This window comes from Haemorhous mexicanus, chromosome 3 (genome assembly GCF_027477595.1).
Source record: "Haemorhous mexicanus isolate bHaeMex1 chromosome 3, bHaeMex1.pri, whole genome shotgun sequence".
In the NCBI taxonomy this organism is placed as follows: domain Eukaryota; kingdom Metazoa; phylum Chordata; class Aves; order Passeriformes; family Fringillidae; genus Haemorhous; species Haemorhous mexicanus.
The window spans coordinates 103,586,856-103,607,579 of record NC_082343.1 but is presented as its reverse complement, the minus strand read 5'-3'; the positions used below and the strand labels follow the sequence as shown (position 1 = coordinate 103,607,579).

The following is a 20,724-nucleotide window of genomic DNA, read 5'->3' as shown; positions in this document are numbered from 1 at the left end:
AAGTATTTGGATAAAAGCTGAGCATAGATATGCGCTCATTTAATAATGATTTTCCCATTGGCTGAGTGCAGCTTTTCTAAAACTTGCAGAGAAACCTATTTGGTACATCATGAATATTGTAATAATTAATTTGTGACTTAAATTGCATGTAATTACCTACCTTATAACATTTTCTTATTTGTGCTGTGAACTTCAGTGCATTTTTCTCTGTGAGGTGGGGTAGATTTACTTCTAAAATACAAAAGTACCTTTTTACTCCAAATTGGCAAGTATATTACTTGACCTACACAAACTCCACAGCTTTGTTTGGTTCTGGTGGCTTTAACAGGGACTGCAGGCCAGGCTGAGGTGGTGCCAGTGCTGGATGACAGCAGCTCCAAGGGGTCCCACATTGTGTTGCAGTGTGACTAACTTATGGAAAGTCATGAACTGGGGAAAGTAGGACAGTTTAACTTCTCCCACCTTGTTCCTGGAGGCCCACTGCAGACCAACCCTGTCAATTGTTGCATTTGTATCTGGGCACAGGAATGGTGGAGCCCTGGAGCCTGGCATTCTGGAGTGCTTTTAGCATCATCTTGGGACAGCTGTTGTTTGACAGTGGACCACTAAATTCTGCAGTTAAAAATGCAGTAGCAGTTAAATTGTGTGAAGAATTACTATTGCAAAAGAGGGGCATTTCTTATTTATGTTCTTGACATTGGGGCTGATGCTGTTTGCTGTTTCTATTTTAGAATTTCTTCCTAAGCTTTAAAAATAATGTTTCATTTTTATCCATGAAGCAGAGCTCCTAAGGTGTCCTAGAATAGGTAGGCAAGTGGTTTCAGCAGGGTGGGAGAAGGGGAAATAAGGTAATAAACATAGAAAGGAAAACCCTACAGAGATGTCTGTCTGTCAGTTAATATGTGAAATTTTAATAATGGTTGGACTTTCTATTTTTTTCCTGGTATTCTGCCACCACTTTTTTCCATTAGTTATCTCATTTCCCCCACTTTGTTTTCTATGATCTGATCATGCAATTCACTCTACAGATGATTGTGAATAATTAGGTTTTTTGCTTCATGTGTTTCATGGCACAGATGATGCCCCATGAAAGGGTTTACTTTCAGTATCAGGTTTTGTGTATAGGAGAGAATGTTGTCCTCAAATTCTGTTACAATCGAAGTTTTGTTTAGTTAGTAAGCAGCTTGGGAGTTTTTCTTAGTATGAAGGACAAACTGCTTCATCCAGAACAAAATTGTAGGTAAACTTAAGGTTCTTCTACACCAGTCATGCTTTGATGGTCTGGTAACAAAGCACAGATAACTGATTTCTTAAGTGGCATGAAGACATTTAATAGATCTAGACTGCTTTCTTTTTAATATAAAAGCTTTTTAATATATAAGCCTAATATAAAAGTTTATTTAAATAAGTGGGTTGGGGGAAATAAAAGATTAAAATCTGGATGGAGACAAGATAGAGACAAAAGCTTCTGGAATGCTGGCAAGAAGTCAATTTTGAATGTTATATATGTCATTTATTCCTGGAGCAGACATGGGGATTTTGGTTAATTAAGTAGGTAAAATGTTTCTTGTTAGTGACATCTTGGGTATTTCTTTGGAAGTGCTTTGTAATTGGAATGAAATATGCAGCATGGTAAAAAAAGTGCACTTTTCATTTGGCATGTAATGGTTCTCAGCTAGGGCTGAGATCTTAGGAAGATAAATTGTATTTAATACAGAGACAGTAGTGAGCTAGAATAAAATATTATTCTCTGGAGTGTTACAGGCAAGAATATACTAGATAGAATGTTATGGTCTAGAACTCAGTTTTACAGGGTTTTTTATGTGTCATTGTCTTCAAAAGAAGACTTTTGAATTAGAAGAAACACTTTTTAAATGAACAGCATTACCTCATTGACTTAATCAGCAATCACATTAAAACAAACTAGTTATATGTTAAATAAATAAAATAATTTCTAGTTGTTTCCCTAATTGCATAGGATCTTAAAATGCTGTTGTATCTCAAGCATTCCTATGGTTGACTGGAGTCTTTAACATGACTTTTTAGCAAGCAAATCAGAAACCTCGTTAAAAGGCTAAAAACCTCCCACTATGCGATTTAACTAGACACTTAGCATTCTAAAATGTTAGCTGATTTACACTAGGGAGAGAAATGCAGTGTTAGATTTTTCCATGCAGCTAACTCACCTACTAAAATAGGACTGCTGGAACAGCTGAGTGTGGCTGCATGAGTTAAGATGGAAAGGAATCTCAATCAGAACAGCAGGAGGGAAAAGTAAAGGGAGCTGATTTTTAACTTGGGGAATTGGAGGAAACTTATATGGAAAAATATATTTATAGTGCTACTTAATATTGTGCAAACAAATCTTTTGCCTCATCGTGGAAATATACAAGTATTCTTAATATTTCCTATTATCTGTTCATACGGTTTGGGTTTATCCCTGAATAAAATACATTAAATACATCTGTGGTGTTATAATTAAGATAAACAGGGCAGAGCAGGATTGCATAGTGAACCTAACGAGTTCAAGATCCAGCAGCACTTTACAAATTAGTTGCTATCTAGTGCCATTAGTTTGTAATTTCTTCTATAATGTTTGGCTCTAAGCTTTTAAAAAATTAATCAGACTCGGACCACTTGAAACAGTTAAACTTGAAACCTCCAGACTGGCTGGTCTCAAATGACCTAAATTAAAATAACACTTATGTAATCTATGGTAGTCTTTGTTGGTAATGCAAGCAATAGGTTTAATTGTTTTCTCCAAGTGTTGTGGGATTAATTTGTTTGTAGCACAGTAGCCAAGAGCTTAACTGTCGGCCTTTTCTGTAAGAAAATGCAATGTTATAACTTCCCAATATATCCACAGGTTTTAGGACCTGCCCCAAAATGGTGTTCCTTCTTGGACAACTTGACTGAAGAACTGGAAGAGAATCCAGAAAGCACTGTTTATGACGATTACAAATTTGTTACCAGAAAAGACCTTGAAAATTTAGGTAAAACAGTTGTATACACTCTTTGGCTGACTTCTTTGTTCAGTTTTTGAACATTTGCACATCTGATTTTTGTAATTTCAGTGTGATGTATGAGGAGTGCTAGAAGTTCACTGATGGTAGTTTTATCTTGTTTTCTTGGTTATTAATATTCCAGACTGATGGCTCTAAGTTCTTTGATTCCCAACCAGTATAACACTAGACACTTGTGTTTCTCAGATTTTTATCTCAAGAAGGTGATTGATATTTGATATAATACATCTGGGAATCTGTTGTGCTTTCATATGCCACGTGGAAGGCATAGGAAGTGAAGTTGGTTTAGTTGTCAAAATATTTTTGAGGTGCTGAAATAGAATTTGGAACTTGCAGCCAAAGGCTACCCTATTTGAATGTAGTAATTTTCAGAAAATACAAATAATTCTCGGGCTAATAGTTTCAAGAAATTGAAATACTGAAAATTATATAGCAAAGAAGGTAAGCCCCTTGTCCTGAGGCAGTTAGTCCTTTTTCTGTCCATTACATGGTTTGATTGCAATGTTTTGCTCCAGTTTACTTAATTTACCTCTGACTGTGAGTGTTGGGTTTGACGCAGGGCAAAACTCTTTCACTAAAAAAATCTATCACCCTAAAAAAGGGATTGTCAAACACTTATGGACTTCCAAAAAGTCCTCTGGAATTCTTTGTGAAGTTCTATAGAGCATCGTGCATGGGGGCATTTTTAAAAAGTGCTCAGTAACATGTATTATGACATGAAAGTGGATCTGGTTGGTCTGAAGAGGCTTAAAATTTTTTGCTGGCCAAAATGATTCTTATTCCCACTTTTACTTAGTTTTGATGTCATGATTGTGACTGTTAAATTGATATTTTGCATTGGCAGTGTTTGTTTGTCTTAAGGAAGTGAAGTGGCTGGCTTGGAATAGAAGTTCTTTATGTATGAAAGCTCTTTGAAATTCTCTGGAACTTTTTTCCCAGGCCTTGCTCATCTCATCGGATCATCCTTGCTCAGAGCGTATATGCATGGCTTCTTCATGGACATAAGACTTTATCATAAGGTAGCTAAGGCTGAATCTTGTAAATTTTTTTTATTAACAATAATATATATGTGCTGTGGGTTTTCTTTGTCTTTTTGTGGTTTTTTGTTTTGGCTTGGGTTTTTTTTTTTTCCATCCAGATAATGGACTGTGTCCTGTATTAATGGTGCTTTCTTTTTACTTCCTCCTCTTTGTTCAAAGGCGAAAATGATGGCCAACCCCTTTGCCTATGAAGAATATAGAAGAGAGAAAATAAGGCAGAAGATAGAAGAAACTCGTGCACAGAGAGTTCAACTGAAGGTAAATCCTGGAAATAAATAGTATACTTTGGGGAAAACTGTTCGTAAAGAGTAATAAATTCCTAAGTGCATCTTAGAGATGTAGTGACTTAGGAGTTGAATCTGTTTATCATTGCACACACAAAGTAATTTATAGGACTTCTTGAATGGAAACATAAAATTCCCATGTGTGTGATTTTGAAATGCTGATACCAAACTGAGAGAGGAGGTTCATCTCATTTGCCGCTTGAGCAAATAATCCACTGGTAAAACTTTGCATTTTCTACTTCTGTCGTTAAATTACTTAAGCCGTTGAAACATGATACTCTGGAAAGAGATACATGAAAATTGTACTGTGTTTATAACTAGTAACTTTCTAGATTGGATCTGTTCAACATAAAAGGAGAAAGAGTTGCTTTTAAAGTTCTAAAGCTGATGCATTAGAAGTTAAAAGTAATATACAAGTTCTTAAATCTTCTCTAAGGGCAGTTGCTTTACTAGTACCTAGAGATATTTGGAACCAGTCAAGGAGCTTTTCTGCTACAGTTGTAAGAAAGTAAAGCATGTAGGTTGCATGTGTAAAAGGCTAACTTATTAACTGCTTTCCTCTTTTTAGAAACTCCCAAAAGTTAATAAAGAACTTGCACTCAAACTGATTGAAGAAGAAGGAGAAGAGCAACAGTTTAGTAAAAAAAGAAAACAAAAGGTGAGCTCTTGTTTTGGTGAATTCTCTAGCTGGGAGCACAGAACTAGCAATGCTTACAGGATTCTTTCTTTTTTGTTGTTGCTGTTTGGCCAAAGAGATTCAAAATACCATTGTTTCTGTTTCTTATAAGTAATTTGTTCTGGTAGGCGGCTTTAAGATGTATTTCACTGTAGCTGCAGCACAAAAAAAAACCCCCAGCATATAGTAACTTGAAGCTAGAAATGATTAAATACTCATTGTGAAGGTAATATGGGTTTCACAGAACTCCAAAAGCTGGTTAATGCAGCCTCAATACCACAGCTTTTCAAACAAGACTGTTGCATATGTTTTTGGTATTTTGGTGGTGACCATGACAGGATAGATGTTATCTATAAAATTTAAGATACAACTGCCTTTTTTGTGTATACAGTTAAAGATATTTTATAGAATAGCCAAAATGGTTTGCTTTTATGCAACAGGAGTTCTTCTGGATGTCAAAAGTAATCCATTACTCTGCTATGAGAAGTTTTAATTGAAGAAATGGGTAAATGTTTAGTATCTAGTGGGAGGAGAGGCTTTTTATAGGTAGCACTTCATGGGTGCTCATTCTTACAGGAATATAGCATTCACGATAGGCAGACACAAGCCTGCATGTGATAAATAATAAAATCTTATGTGTTAAGGTTAGTAGGAAGGATGAACTACTAAAAAGATAGGTGGTGGTGAAACTTAAATGAGAGTTCAGTAGATGGGGACTGATTTGTCTTGAAGTACATAGAGATTGTGTTATTAAGTGTGCTAAATAGAGTGTATATAAAAATGTACATGGAGGTTATTTTTCTGAAGCAGTATTAGAGTCCTATGGCAAGCAATTTGCTTTAGGCTTTGGGATTTAATTTTTTGCTGTGGTTGTAAGCTACACATTTTGCACTGGCTTTGTGTTTGAAATTTATTCTGGTTTTCTGTATCCTTAGTTCCACCTTCCTTTTCTTCAATAAGTGAAAACCTAGTGCAGTGGTGGGATTAATATGCTGGTATAAGTTGAGCAATGTTAAAAAATAAACATTTTCTATTAAAAAACTATGTATGCAATGATTTTAAAATGACAGTAAATGGTCTTCTCATAAGATGAATTAGTAGCTTGAACTGTTCTGAATTCACCAGCAGCATAATTTACACTGAGTTCATTTTACTTTGACATGAATTAAACTGCCTTTTACATTCTGTATGTGAAAGTAGTGAAGAAAAAGTGTTACCATATGCATAACAACATTTCCTCTTAAGTATTTACAGTAAAATAATAGTAGCATTACATAAAGACATGTACCCGTATAATTTGTTTTACATGTTGTAGACTCATCCCCATCAGGCAGTATATTTGCCTTGCAGGTACTGCTGATTAGTCAGTAGATATCAACATGTCTCTAGACTAGCTGGCTGAATGTATGAGAAACATTTATCTGAAAATATTAGTAATTGTGTATTTAAAGTGTCTGTACTGTGCATTAAAAAAACTCTTGCTTACAGGTAGCTTAAAACAATCTTTGTTAAAGTACAATAAGTATAAATCTTGATTTCTGTTTGACCTGGAAGGATAAAGCAACTGGCATTTCATATGATGGTTATTAATTTTGTTTAATTAAGAAAAAGTGTTACGTATTTTGTTAATGTCTGTTTCAGAATTGTCTAACTTGCTCATGCTTTGCTTCTTTTCCAGAATCTGCCCAGCCTTCTCAAAGATGATCGTTTTAAGGTCATGTTTGAGAATCCAGATTTCCAGGTGGATGAGCAGAGTGAAGAATTTAGGCTACTTAACCCACTTGTTTCTAAAATAAGTGAGAAAAGAAAGAGGAAGCTAAAGATCTTAGAAGAACTGGAAGCACAAGGACAGGTAAAATATTTTCCATTTGCATTAAGAAAGCCTGTGGAGTTTTCTTTTCCTCTGTTTCAAGCTTTCAGACTTTTCACCCCGGAAAGATGGAGGCAATGCAAGAATGTCTTATCAGCTATAATAATTGTCATTTATAATTTTAATCTAGTTTTTAGATGTAATACTGTTTTTGCACAAATACAGGTTTGAAAAACATAAAATATGTAGGTGGTAACAACTTTGTAATATATTTTCAGCTTATTTGCTGTTACTGTTTTTGTTCAAAACTTGTAGTTATCTTCAGCTGTATCTGTGTAAAAGCTGTCACATACTCTAATTGCAGGAATGATTTGGAAAGAAAATTAGTTGATGATTTCTTGTTTTATACTATTTTTGTCTGCAGGAAGAGGAGGAAGAACCAGAAGGAAAAGCAAGTGATGCAGAAAGTTCTGAGAGTTCAGATGATGAAAAAGGCTGGGTTGAAGAGGTCAGGAAACAGCGCAAGCTTTTACGCCAAGAGGAAAAACTAAAGCGGCAGGAAAGGCTCAAGGAGGATCAGCAAACATTACTAAAACCTCAGTTTTTTGAGATTAAAGAAGGAGAGGAATTCAGAAGCTTCAAAGACTCTGCCAAAAAGCAAAAATTAATGAAGTAAGACTAATGTTCCTATTTTAATAGGTGGGGGTGGATGATTCTCAAGTAGTTCTCTACAGTGCAGGCCCGCAGTGTTTTGGCTTGGAAGCACTTGCTAGTAAAGCTACATTTGATGATCCAAGGGATAACTTAAGGTGACATAGTCATTGAATGCTTTGTTTCATAGATAAACAAATACACTATTTAAAGGAGGACAGAGACACAACACAAATGAAATGAGTAAGATACTACTGAGTCAGACTGGGGGATCCATTACTCAGTGTTAGTGAAGTGCCGTTCTCACAGATAACACTGATGTCTTGTGAGGCTGGTTATATTTCTCCACCAGTGTCAGTATGAGGTTAACAGACTGGATGTTTTTAATCTGACTGTCCAAAAGGGTTTAGAATGCTACATGAGTGGTCACTGTTTTGGGAGTAGGATCAAGATGGGTCAATGTGGTGAAAGAAAAATTGTTTTCTTTGGGTGTTTTTATGGCATCTAGAAATTTTCAAAATCTACACTACCCTTATAATGTCAGGACTTACTATTTCGGTTTTTCGTTTTGCAATGCAAAATACCAGGCTAGGAGGGTGTTTGTTAAGTCTAATTTGTTTGGTTTGGTTCTTTCATTTCCTTAAATTGATGATCATCTGAAATAATGGGTACATGGATAAGTATGTCAAACTAAACAAAGAGCACATTAAATTAAAGGACTTGGCTTTGAGGTGCTCAGTGGCTACAAATCTCATTGATTTAGTTTTTTTCAGAGGTGAGTTGAGCCCTTCAGAAGATGAGATTTAATAGCATTTTGTTGTTTGGAGCACAGACACTCATTTAATCTTTTAAGACAGTAGCTATAAAGTTCTTGCAGCACAGCTGGTGCAGAGCAGAATTTTGACTAATGTTGGAAATGGGTTGTTGGGCTAGATGGATCTCATAATAAACATTGTGGTTTTATTTAGAATGAAATTATACAGTCAAAGAAAAGAAAGTGAATAATATAATGGGGCTGTTTCTTTATGTCACTAATGACTACTCTATAATCTAGTTGTTTTATGATGGGAGTTTTAGGAGACACACAAAGAAACACTTGATAAAAATTCTGCCTTTTAACTAGAATGATCATGTAAAATGCATTTTTAAATATTAGCAAGACAGTATTCCTAAGGTACTCAGATGGTCTATGATTTCCATGTTGTACTTGTAAGATGTCTTCTAAGTAAAAATAGTGGTATTTTGTAAATAGAAATTTATAGCAGTTCAGCAAAACTGATTGCCATGTTTTCCTTAGCTGTTTTTTATCAGCAAGTAATTTCACACAGGGATTTTTATTTGTGCTTTTTATTGAATATACCCACTTATTCTGAACTTTTAATTTCCTTAGATACTTCCATTAACTTTCTTCTGATTATTTTTCTTTTTTCCTTTGTTCCAGAAGATGAATCAACTTTTTAATTTTGTCAGTTTTTCTTCTTTGTCAGGAGAAAATCTACTCTGGATACTCTGACAAAGTATTATAGGTTAAAAATAATTTTTTTACATTGTGATTAGGTTTATAGTCATATCAGCTGTAACTTGCAAGGAGCCTGAAACTGGTCAAATGGTGCTATATTCTCAGTGCAAGTGAAATATTTCATTAAAAGGCTGTATGGCTGCAGACTACTTATATACTGTTCTATTGCACAAATTCAGCTGCTGAGCTCTAAAGAAAATTCTAAGGACACTCAATTTGAAGCGTAAAGATTTCATTTTGTTCAAAATACAGAAGGCTTAAATGTGAAAAACGGTGTTGAAATTCAAGTAAATAAGCCAACATAGTTGTAAGGAAGAGAAACATTTCATCTGGGTTTAAGGGAGAAAAATAATTTCTTCACCCCAGGAAAAGCAATAGCATATACTACAGACCTGTCCTGTAGATGAAGGAATATCTGTGATGACATAAACCATCAAAAGACTTTTAACAGACTGCTTGTAAAGAAAGGAGAATATCTTAAGATTTGCTGCTAATAGATACCCTCTCTGGTAGAGGCACAGATAGGCTGTAATGTAAAATGCCAAAAAAAGGGAGAGGAATTTGAGGACAGACTAGGATGACCAAAAAAATGAATGTGGTAGCATCACTTCCTTTGTTTTCTGAGTTGCTGTCATTGAATTGATTTATATGGGGGTTTTTTATCTTTGTCTAAGCAATTAGCTCTATACTCACTGATCCTCTTTGTGTTCATCCAACCATTGTTCTCAGTATAGAGTTTGGCGTTCGTCAAATTCTTTGAAGAAATTTAAAAATCAACAGCCGATATCTGTTTCATATAATGCATATCTGTTACCATTTTGTAGTCATAATGATTTAGCCTGTGTTGAGCTAACTTGCTTGGTTAGTAAGCATTTTTACATATTAGGATTTTATGGAGAAAATAAATATGTTTTGTGCTGGCCTTATTCAGTGATAAGTAGTCAGCATAAAAGTAATTAATTGAAGTAGCATACTGAAAACTGGAAAGACTGTAGTGGCATGTACAATCTGGTGAGGCTGGCATGTTTGTCTTTGATTTGATATATCCAAGTTACAGGATGATGGTCTGTGACCAATATAATTAAGTACCTTAATACCTTCACTATGCATTTAATGGCTAGATGTTCTTTTTCTCTCTAATCATATAATATTCTACCTGAGGAAACAGTTTATGACTTATATAAAACTGGGTGTTTCTTTTGACATGTTCCTGACTCAGCACGGCTCCAAGCCCAACTTTTAAAGCAGTGATGCGTACTATAAATTTCTTGCTAGACCGACAGTCTACACATTTTTCTGTGCAGGAGAGCTGCAAAATTTACTCATGGTTCTATGAAACATCTTGTTTCAAATCCATCTACGTTTAATTTTCCCCTTTTGTTCTCTTATGCTTGCACAACAAACCTGCAAATCCTTGCTTTCTTTCCCTACAACATAAGTTTCCTACCTAGTAACTTGAAAGGATACCATAAAAGGAAAGGATTTTTATCTGTGTGCTAAGAGTTCTTTTGATATACTTGATGTCCCTTTAAAGAGTATGTTACTGTGGTTAAAGCATGTAAAAATCAAAAACTGTAGTAGTCATATTTTATAAAAAGTATGACAGTTAATGTGTGTGACAGTTCAGAGGTGGCCAAGAAAGCCAACAAAAGCATAGTTGATATTCCTTAGTATTGCTAAAGAGATATTCCTGTTTTATAGCAGGAAAAGTCCTGAAAAACTGTCCTCTTATAATGAGGAAAAAAAAATTGCATGGGTAATTTTTTGTTTGGTTTTTACATTAGGGCAGGGGAATTCACTTCCCATAATGCTCTGAATGTATATCCCTTGAATTAATTTGTTGAGGAAGATGTAAAAAAACCCAACCAAAACAAAAACCCCAGCTGTTTGGGTATCAGTATGTACAATTCACTATCACTTGAGGTCTGCACATTTTCCTATAAATAGAGCCATACTTACGGGTTTTTAAGTAAGATTACAACCCCACAGCATGTTGCTAGTATCTACTCATTTTAATTTTTCTCCTGACTGAAGCAGTGTCTAGGCAGTCATGCTAAATAATTGCTGGGTAGTAGCCATATTTCTCCAGTTCACTTTCAAAGGGGAGAAAATGGGGCTTCACTTGAATGTAGAAATCCCACCACAATGCTGGTGACTGATCTTCTGCCACAGTTAGCTCTAAGGCTTAGCTTGTCTTTCCGATTCGCACAGATGGAACAAGTTCTTACATGTACTCAATGAAAAATATACTACAGAAAAAATACAAAGTACCTAGTCATGAGAAATAAAGTAGTTCTTGACAGTAATTTTTCATTGTTAATCTGAAAAGTCTTTGTTACATAAAATGGCTCATTAACCAAAATTCAGTGGACTTCAGAGACTTCATGCCTAGGCCACAACCATGAGTTCTTCATACACAGTAAATGCCCTTGACTTTGGTGGCTGCTATTTTTTTTGTATATAATCTCTATTTTTATGATGATTTATTTTCCGCTTTAAAAATTGTACAGAAAAGGTCTCTTGGCCCTCTTCAGAGAGAGCTAATGAGGAACTAATGGAATCTCAAATTGCAGAAACTAATTTTGTTTACAGTAAGGAGAATGTTTTCTAAGCACATGCAGAGAGCGTGATCATAGAAGCCATGTCTCATTCTCAGAAGGTGCTACTTAACTCATAGGACCTACATTATAGGAGAAGGATGAGCCATGTTGGGACTCACAGATGCCTTTAGGGAGGCTGGCTGAAGGCAGCACTGTCCCTGCCTGCCTGCCTTCCCCTGAGCTGGAGGCTGTGTGGGAACAAGGCATTTTTCGGCTCCTCAGCTGTTTAAGTTTACAGCCCACCTTAACTGAAGTTGGCAACCATGATACTAAATACCAGCTCTCAACCTGGAGCAACTGGGGCACACCTGTGTGGCTTGCTTTTGCAGAGCATTAACTCCAGTGGAAGAGAGCTGAAAATTGTCAGGTTTGTCCACAGCACCTACCCCCTTGTCTGCAGAAATGCTGGAGTTTGGTGCCTGAGGGAGAGGCTCTACACCAGTTTGCTTACCGTGATAAGCGCTGGACTTGAAGGCATGTGCTTCTGTGGAGCTCCTGTCTCTGCCCAGGGTCTGTCCTTATCACATTCTCTTGTTTATATTGTTCTTCTATTCAGTAAACTTCTTAGACTGTTGTGGGCACAGTGTCCAAACAGGCGTTTGTGCTTGGATTGAATAGTGAAGTGATTCATTTGGAGATTAATTCATTCAGGTGTATAGTCAAGCTTACTGCCTTCCCTCAAAAGTGTTTCCAATTCAGAAATTATAAGATTTCAAGAAAACTGAATATATCTAGCATTACTTTTTTTATTTGTGCAGTTTAATATCACCAACTTTATAGGATACTTCAGAGAAAACTATAGCAATAGAAGGGTGTGGTTTCTTTCTCAACTAGAATCGTGTAAATTTTTAGCAGGAAAAAGAATGAACTTTACATAAATTTTAAAAGTGTTTCTACTGAAAGCAGTGTCTGGAGGGTATTATTTAAATTTATCTTTCTTTCTGTTTCCTGAGTGTTTATTTTTTAGTTATGATGTTTCAGGGTTTCAGAGAAATTGAGATTAGTTTTGACTGCATTATCAACTTTTATTTAAAAGATAAGTAAAAAGATGGCAGAAATAGGGACTAATGTTAGTTTTTCTTTGCAGGAAAACTCTTGAAGATCGTTTAAAACTTGAAGAAAAACTTGGCACACTCAATGTGTCTGATACCACAGTAGGCAGCAAACAGGCAACATTCAAATTAAAGAAGGTGAGCTATATGTGTGTGTGTGTGTGTATATATATATATATATATATATATATATGTAATTTTTAAGGTAATGCACAAGTAACTTTAGTTTTTGCATGAAAGAACAGGAACTTAAAACCGTCAAGCAAATGTCCCTCTTCATTTCTTTATAAGCTGCCAACTCTTCAGGTTCTTGCCAAGAAAATGAAAGCCTCCGGTAGTACACTGTGTTTATCCTGCATAACTCGGGCAACACTCATAAAATCTTATGTTCTGGTGTAAAAGAATGGTGTGCATCTTCTAATAGTTTATTTGCAGAGGTACCACCAGAAGTTTGCAACCTTGCCTGACTTCAGTGCCAGCACTGATCAGATCTCAGTCTGCAGATCCAAACACAACTTACGGTGCTGCAATTTAGGCCTTCTCTTGGTTCAGCACGTTGAGAGGTCTCAGCATGATGGAAGCAGAGCTCCAAACGACCTTCATTATTGGCCTTATGTAACACAGGTCACAGGAATGAGCTCTGGTCCTATACTGGTGGTCAAATTCCATATGGAGTGTGTAGTTGACTGTTGCCTGTTTACCTTTCCCAAGAGTTTTGATTTCCTATTCTAAAGAATTTTGTAGATTACATACAGGTGATTGCTTTATAGTGTGGGGACAGTTAAATAAATGCCTCTGTGCATCTGCCACTGCTGCATTACACTTAGGGATTTTTGTACTAGAAAATTGCTTAAGAACAAAAGAGAGGATCTAATTTAAGAGCTGAAAACCCATATGAATTGATACTTGACCTGAAAAAATTTACTTTGGTTAAATTTGGTTTTCCTCAGGTAAACATCTTTGCTACAGCACATTTCTCCTTAGCACTGGTCATATACTGTTCTCAGTGGTAAAACACTGTCACAAAAATGGCTAAGTAGTTATTTGTCATGTTGGATATGCCTGAAGGGAAAAAAAACCCCAGAATTATTGACTTTTTCTATCTTACTTAGTTTACTGATTACTATCTGTTTGCAGATGTCCTTTTTCATTTATTTTTGATTCTTATATTGGTGGAATTTAAAATGGGGTGACTGTGGAATAAGTTGCAAATTCCTCTGCAGGGCCCTGTAGGGTAGCCTTTCTGGCAATTTTACCAGCTCTGTAACTGCTGGTGTCTTGTAGCTTGTTAAATGGGCTTTGCAGGGCTTCAAAGCACAGTCTTTTTTACAGTAGCTTGAACTTATAAAGTCCAAGGCCACAAGGTTTCTTGCAGTTGTTGGTGCATGCTGAACTGTCACCTTTGCTCTCAAATCTCTGTCAGTCAATGTAGACGGACCTTGCAGGAAAAGGTCAGACACAGCAGTGGTATGGAATGCCAAATTCACTTGATTCCATCAGATAAGATACAGCATTGAGGGTTTTCTTCAATTGTAGTGCTTCTAACATCTATGTATTTTCTTTTCCTGACTTATTACTGATACTGCTTTATTTAAATATATACATAGTAATCATCTGCATTAAAACAATTTTTTAAAATCTAATTTAAAGAAAAATAATGCATCTGCAGTGAAGATATTTTCTCCTATCAAGAGAATAACAAAGTAAGACTTAACAAGTATTCTCTTAAATAAACAGACTTTGTGTATATCTTCTGAAGTCCTAAGGAATGAGCCAGGAGGAGCTAGGAGGAAGTCACGCTATGCAGTCTTGGCACTCCTTTTCAGAGGACGAAGAGCTAGAATTAGCAAGCCAAAAATGGGATTTTAAAGTCACTTGAAACATCAACTTCTGCTTTGTGATGCCCTTTCCTCAAATGGCATCACAATTTCAAATGCTTTCAATTTCGAAATGCTTTATCATAGATCTAATAAAAAAGCATAGATCTAATAAAAGCAAATAGATCTAATAAAATAGTGTGATTTCAAAAATACCAAAGCACTTATACTGCTGGGACAGTATGGAAGACCTTTAAAAACCCCAAACCTTAAAATTTCTGGTGCTGATCAAGGTCATTCAGTTTCAGTACCCTATGAGTAGCTGTCAACATGAACTTAAGTAAGATTCATCAAGACTCTTCAGAAGAGGTCTGGAGATAGGGAGAAACTAGCTGTATTTTCAAATAGTGGGTTTCTTGTTGCTCTACTTGCAGTGAAAATGGGAATTCATAAATTTCATCAAAGTCTAAAAACCAGTGGCTTTTTCTGCCTTGATACCAGTATAGGCTGATTGCTGTATTTGGTAAACTGGTTTGTATCTCACCTTAGCCAAAATGCTCTCCATGCAAGCAAACCTCCAGGTCAGTTTAAATGGTGTGTGAATGGGAGACTGGGGAGAGGAGCTGATGTGAATGCTGTTGGTTACAGAATGAGGTGCAGTGGGGATGCAGCTGCATCCACAGTGGTAATTCTGTCACAGTCTCAGTGCAGTTATCCTGGGCTGCTTGAAATTGCTCAAATTGCTGGAGTAGTTTTTGACATGGACAGTTTCCTGAGCTTGGCTAGTTCAAGTCTACTAGTTACAGTTTATGCACAGTTTAAAGACAAGCTTTACTCTTCCAAAGAAGATAATAGCTTTTGTCTCTAAGAACCATTTCATCTACATGGTACATCAAAACATCTTCCAGCGTGTTTTTGATTAAGGGAAGAAACATTAATAGATCATGCACCACAGGAGCAGAGATTTAGGATTACTTTCATGTAGAAAGTCCTTCTAGAATTGCATTCAGTCTATCAAACACTTTCAAGAGCTCCAAAGAACATGTTTTAGGGACCATGTATGCTTCAGCAAATTTAACTACTTGTTCTGTCTTTTTAAAATTAAATTGTGCAGTATTAAGCCTGACAGATTTCAAGAAGCATTTGGACAATACTCTTGGGCACACAGTGTGGTTCTGGCCAGGGAGACTCCTGTAGGGCCAGGGGTTGGATTCAGTGATTGTTGTGGGTCCCTTCCAACTCAGTTTATTCTATTTTGTGATTAAACTTGGAAACACTAGTTAACCAAAGTAGATACTAAGTAACCACAAATTGGGATCGATGTTCTTAAGGGTATTTAAACATGGAGTGTATTGTTAAGCATTGTTTTTATGGAGTGTATTGTTAAGCATTGTTTTTTTTAATCTAAAATACATTATTCACTGTTTTTTTATATCTTTATGTTAAACATTTGCTTTGAAAAGCTTGGAATGATAAAGCCTAAGGATATCTAGAATTAACAGTTAAAATCTGACACAAGATAGCACAAGGCAACTAACTGTAACATTTCCAGATTTGCTTAATGGAATTCTGACTTGATATATTGATACTGGGACAATGAGGTGATGTGTAAATTTAGAGGAACCTGAGTCTATTTTTGTTTTAATATTCCAGTCAGAGCAGCAAAGGAAACAGCAGGAAGCTGAGAAACGACATCGTCAGGAGAGGAAAACCCTCCGGCGCTCTGCCAGTCATCTCAAGAGCAGACGTGGAAGAGGACGACTATTTCATTGATTTATGTTGGGTTTTTTTCAGAAACTTTTTGCCTCATTTTCATTTGAAAAAGGGACTTTTTCAAATTGGGACACAGTACCGATGGATTTGTATTTTGATTCATTGGTGAACACAAAACCAGAACCTCCTAAACCTTGTGTTAATTATTGAAAAGTTTTTGAAAGTTAAAGTACTGACCAAAGGACACTATGAATGTGGTCCATTGTGAACTGTATTTGTTCAGAAATCACAAGCAATTGGTTATTGTGTAACCCTGGCTGTTTTCTATATAAGAATTTGTGTATACAACAAGGCTGCCTGTCTTTTATTTAACTTAAGAGCTGTGAGTTTCAGTTTCTGAAATCTTTGTGACTGCTTAGATAAAAGATCAAAGGTAAGTTGTTTTGTCTAAAAGCTTATCTTTACAAGGACACAACAAATTTTTCTGGTTCTTGAAGGATGACACACAGTTGTATTTTTCAAAACCTGGCTTTATATTCTTGGGTTGCCTTTAGTAGCAAATGGTACAAATGGTTGTCGGGACAATTGAGAATGCCTGATTTGGGTTCCTCTAAGTCATTCTGTAAGGAAACCTCTCTTGTCACACCAGTGTACAAAGGGGAAGCTCACAAGGGTAGTCCTATTAACTTAGGTTTTATAAATACAAAACCTGATCCTGATGTTTTTATTTTGGAAAGCCGGCCATGGTTCAACTTAGATCACGTGGGGTATGTTCATATAACAAGCACTTTAAGGCCATGCCAGTAGTCTCCTATGCTTCAAAAAAAGAGTTTAGTTAAATAACTTAAAAAACCCTTGAACCTAAGTAGGTTGTTATTTAGCAAATGAATTAGTTTTTACCTTTGATCCTAAAGGAACCTTTTTATTGCTTTTTAGAAGCCTTTATAAATTGCCTTTTTGCTAGATAAAGAAACCTGAACTTTGGATCCAGCTAGAATCAGTGAATCTCCCTGCCACTGTAAATCTTTTTAAGAGACTCTTAGGTTCTTAAGTGTTTTGCCTTTTAAACCAGAGAAATATTAATCTGGTCAGGTTTCTTGGACAGTATTTATAGAATATTTGCAATTACATCAGTAAAAAGCCTTGGTTTCTCAAAGCCTAATTTTTTTTTGTTTGTTATGTCTTAGATGATAGAAAAGTTAGCCACCTGGGTATTTTTTTTTTCTCCCTGACTTAATTTTACCTGCTTTAATTCATGGTTTTCATTATGTTGCTGCCTTTAGTTTAAAAAGGCACTTTTCACCTGATATTTTCATCTTTAAAAACTTACATTGTAGTCATCACCTCTGCCCTTGCATTTAACTAAGTGATGAGTCTCTCAATACCTAGTTTTTTTACCTCTAGCTAGTCAAATTTCTGCTTTGTCCATAAGCTTCTCATGCTTTTTATTTTTGCATCTTCCCCCTGGAGCATTATGTTATCTCTTAGAAACTATCTGTGTGCAATTCAGTTGTGCTTACATCATACACAGGGCTATAGGAATATGGAAAGGTTAACAGTGGAAACTGGCCTCCATTGTGGTTGATACAGGGAGAATTGGGGACTGAGTGGACAGAACTGGCATTTTAAGAGCAGGAATTTGGCAGAGTTTGCTCCTTCTCCTGGTGGGTCTAAATCCCATTATATTGATCTAGAGCTGCATTTATGGTTGAAGACATCTGTATTTTACAATGATTTTGTGGTCTGTCAAGGGCAGTAGACAAGTAAATGTGGTTGATCTGCAGGGTGGTAATGCACTGAGTTTGAAATGGTTAACTTTCAGCTTAAAATGAGTGTATTTCTGGTGTTTTGAGATTCTTCTGATGGACTGGTTTAAGTCAGTGTTTTGCTTTTCATGCACTTACATTCATCATGTAAGTATTGTGATAGTGTTGATCATGTATTTAGGTTGTAGCCTATATGATTAAAGGAGTGTGCTTTGTACTGTTAGATGGAAGGCACATGTAAACTGCCCTTAGCTGTTTGTTTCACCTCAAAGGAAGTTGGGATATGCTTTGAACTCCTCCTTTGACCTGCTGGCAATGATCTTCCTAATGCACTCCAGCACACCTTTGGCCTTCTTGGCCACAAGGGCACTGCCAGCTCATGGACAGCTTGTTGTCCACCAGGACCCCCAGGTCCTTCTCCACAGAGCTGCTTCCCAGCAGGGCAGCCCCAGCCTGTGCTGGTACCCAGGGTTGTTCCTGCCCAGGTGCAGGGCCCTGCATTTGCCTTTGTTAAATTTGAAACTTTTCCTCTCTGCTCCACTCTCAAACTCATTGAGGTTCTTCTGAAGGGCTGCATGCCCCCTGGGGGCATTGGCTGCTCCTCCCAGCTTTGTGTCATCAGGGAACTTGCTAAGGAGGCTTCCACCCCTTCATCCAAGTCATTGATAAGGAAGTTAAACAATATTGAACCTTGGGGGACACCACTAGTGACAGGCCTCCAACTAGACCCTGTGCCACGGCTTGTGACCCCCTGGGATCTGCCATTCAGACAGTTCTCAATCCACATCACTGTTCACATAGGCACCTGGCATGAAACATGTTTAGATTGTTGAGACTGATTAAGCAGATTAACAGCAGGTTAAAGTTATTCTTGTATACAGCTCTCTGGGAAAGTTTGGAAATTTCAGTAGAAGCTGGTGCATTAATGCAACATCATTGCAAATGAATTAACTTCATCATGCAACCAAAGCAGGCATTTTTTAAGTGTCAGCCTGGGTTTCATTCATGTTTTTCAGTTCGCAGTTACTTCATTTTCCATAGTGCAGCAATCAGTCTTTATCCATAATTGCAATTCTTGGAAGCTTAGCAGCTGCTGGGATCCTTTGTGACATTTAAGGTTCATACTCTTAAGGTAAAGAGTAATCAGATGTTGTAGCCTCATGGAAACCCATGTATGATTGTTTCATACATGTGAGAACTTAGTGGTGAGAATCAGTTTTAAAAACTCACTGTAAATAAATGTACATATAGTGGTTAAATGTGAGTGAAATGCTGGTGAGATAAAGGAATGACCTAGGTCTGATGTGTCACCTGTACTTCAGTACTTTTTTACTCCTCAAGTAATATGATTTATATCAGTTAGGCTATTACTCATTCAACAAACATTGAACCAAAACTAATTATCTAATGTTCTTTCCAAAATTCCGTTGCCAAGCCAAGAATCATTCTGTGTTCCTGTGGCTGGTATATTGTCTGAAATTAAGAGCATCTACCAATTTAAACAAAACAGTGAAAAAAATTTACTGTACCCAGCACTGCTTGTTTTTAATATCTGAACTAAAGAAACATGATTTTAAAATATTACCCTGTATACATAGCAAGTGTGTGTTAAATGTATATGCACATTTTTATACTCATGGGGTTTATGTATGGAGTTTAGAGCAGGTTTGAGATTGTCAGGGGGAGTTATGAGAGAGAATGAAATAGTTTTTAGGTTACTCCATCTTGTTTTGCAGCAGCCTTTTATATTTGTATTCTTCATGCTTCCAGGTTTGAAAATGGGGAATATAATTTAATTCCAGGAAGAAAGGACCGTATTGCAGATGCAGGAATACAGTGAAGCAGTGCAGCTCCTTGCCTGGGGAGGTTGTGCAATGTCCACCAAAAGACTTGTGATGTTGGATTAAACATCTACAGGTATAGATGTGTGTGTACCTTCAGGTGTAGTGGAGCCTTCCCTGAGGAAGAAGAATGTTTTAATGAACTTTAGAGGACCTCTCCAGCCTGATTACTCTATGAATGTTGTAGGGCATAAGGAGGAAACATGTATCATTAATTGACTAGAGTAATTTTCCCCCTTTGTCTCATCCTTCCACTGAATCACTCACTAGTTTTATCTTTTTATCTCTTTCTTAAAGATTAAGTACTTCTTTTGGCATGTGTCCGTAGCTAATATATTTTGTCTGATCTTGAGAAGTATGGGGATTTTAAACGGAATGAAAGCACATAAATCTATTAATAAATTTTACCTCTTGATCATTATCTCTGTATTTCAAAGCCCATTTTACTCAACAACTGACTCTTTGTGTTGAACATGAAATAGTCCTGTCACCAAAACGAACAATTTATAGTAAAACCTGCAGAAAATAATAAGATTTAGCACCACTTATAGTTTATGCTACTGAAAGAAAAGGAATTCCTGAATTTTAAAGGATCTCTAGGTCATAGAATCATTTATTCATTTGGGGTGGATGGGACCTTAAAGATGATCTCATTTCAAGTGTTCCTGCCATGGTCGGGGACACTTTCCACCAGACCAGGTTGCTCAGAGCCCCATCCAGCCTGGCCCTGAGCACTGCCAGGGATGGGGAGTCCACATATGCTGTGGGCAACCTGTGCCAGTGCCTCACCACCCTCAGAGTAAAGAATTTCTCCCGAATGCCTAACCTAAAGCTATCCCCTTTCAGTTTAGGGCCATTCTCCCTTGTCCTGCCTCTACACTTAGTACATGCCCATGTGCAAAGTCCCTCTGCAGCTCTCTTGAAGGCCTCCT

At 36.6% G+C, this 20,724-nt stretch overlaps 1 protein-coding gene across 3 annotated transcripts in view; it reads left to right on the top strand.

Moving 5' to 3' along the window:
• The window catches only part of NOL10 (nucleolar protein 10), a 53,157-nt gene extending 32,944 nt beyond the window's left edge, over positions 1-20,213 (top strand). For 2 of the 3 annotated variants that reach the window (XM_059842874.1, XM_059842875.1), the window contains 8 exons: positions 2,867-2,993; positions 3,963-4,042; positions 4,223-4,321; positions 4,916-5,005; positions 6,702-6,875; positions 7,258-7,505; positions 12,691-12,793; positions 16,126-20,213. In XM_059842874.1, coding sequence (XP_059698857.1) covers positions 2,867-2,993; positions 3,963-4,042; positions 4,223-4,321; positions 4,916-5,005; positions 6,702-6,875; positions 7,258-7,505; positions 12,691-12,793; positions 16,126-16,245 — 1,041 coding nt within the window. In that variant the 3' untranslated portion in view covers positions 16,246-20,213. The remainder of the gene's footprint in view (positions 1-2,866; positions 2,994-3,962; positions 4,043-4,222; positions 4,322-4,915; positions 5,006-6,701; positions 6,876-7,257; positions 7,506-12,690; positions 12,794-16,125) is intronic. The other variant, XR_009485968.1, reaches the window with a different exon arrangement.
• The last annotated feature ends 511 nt before the right edge of the window (positions 20,214-20,724 follow it).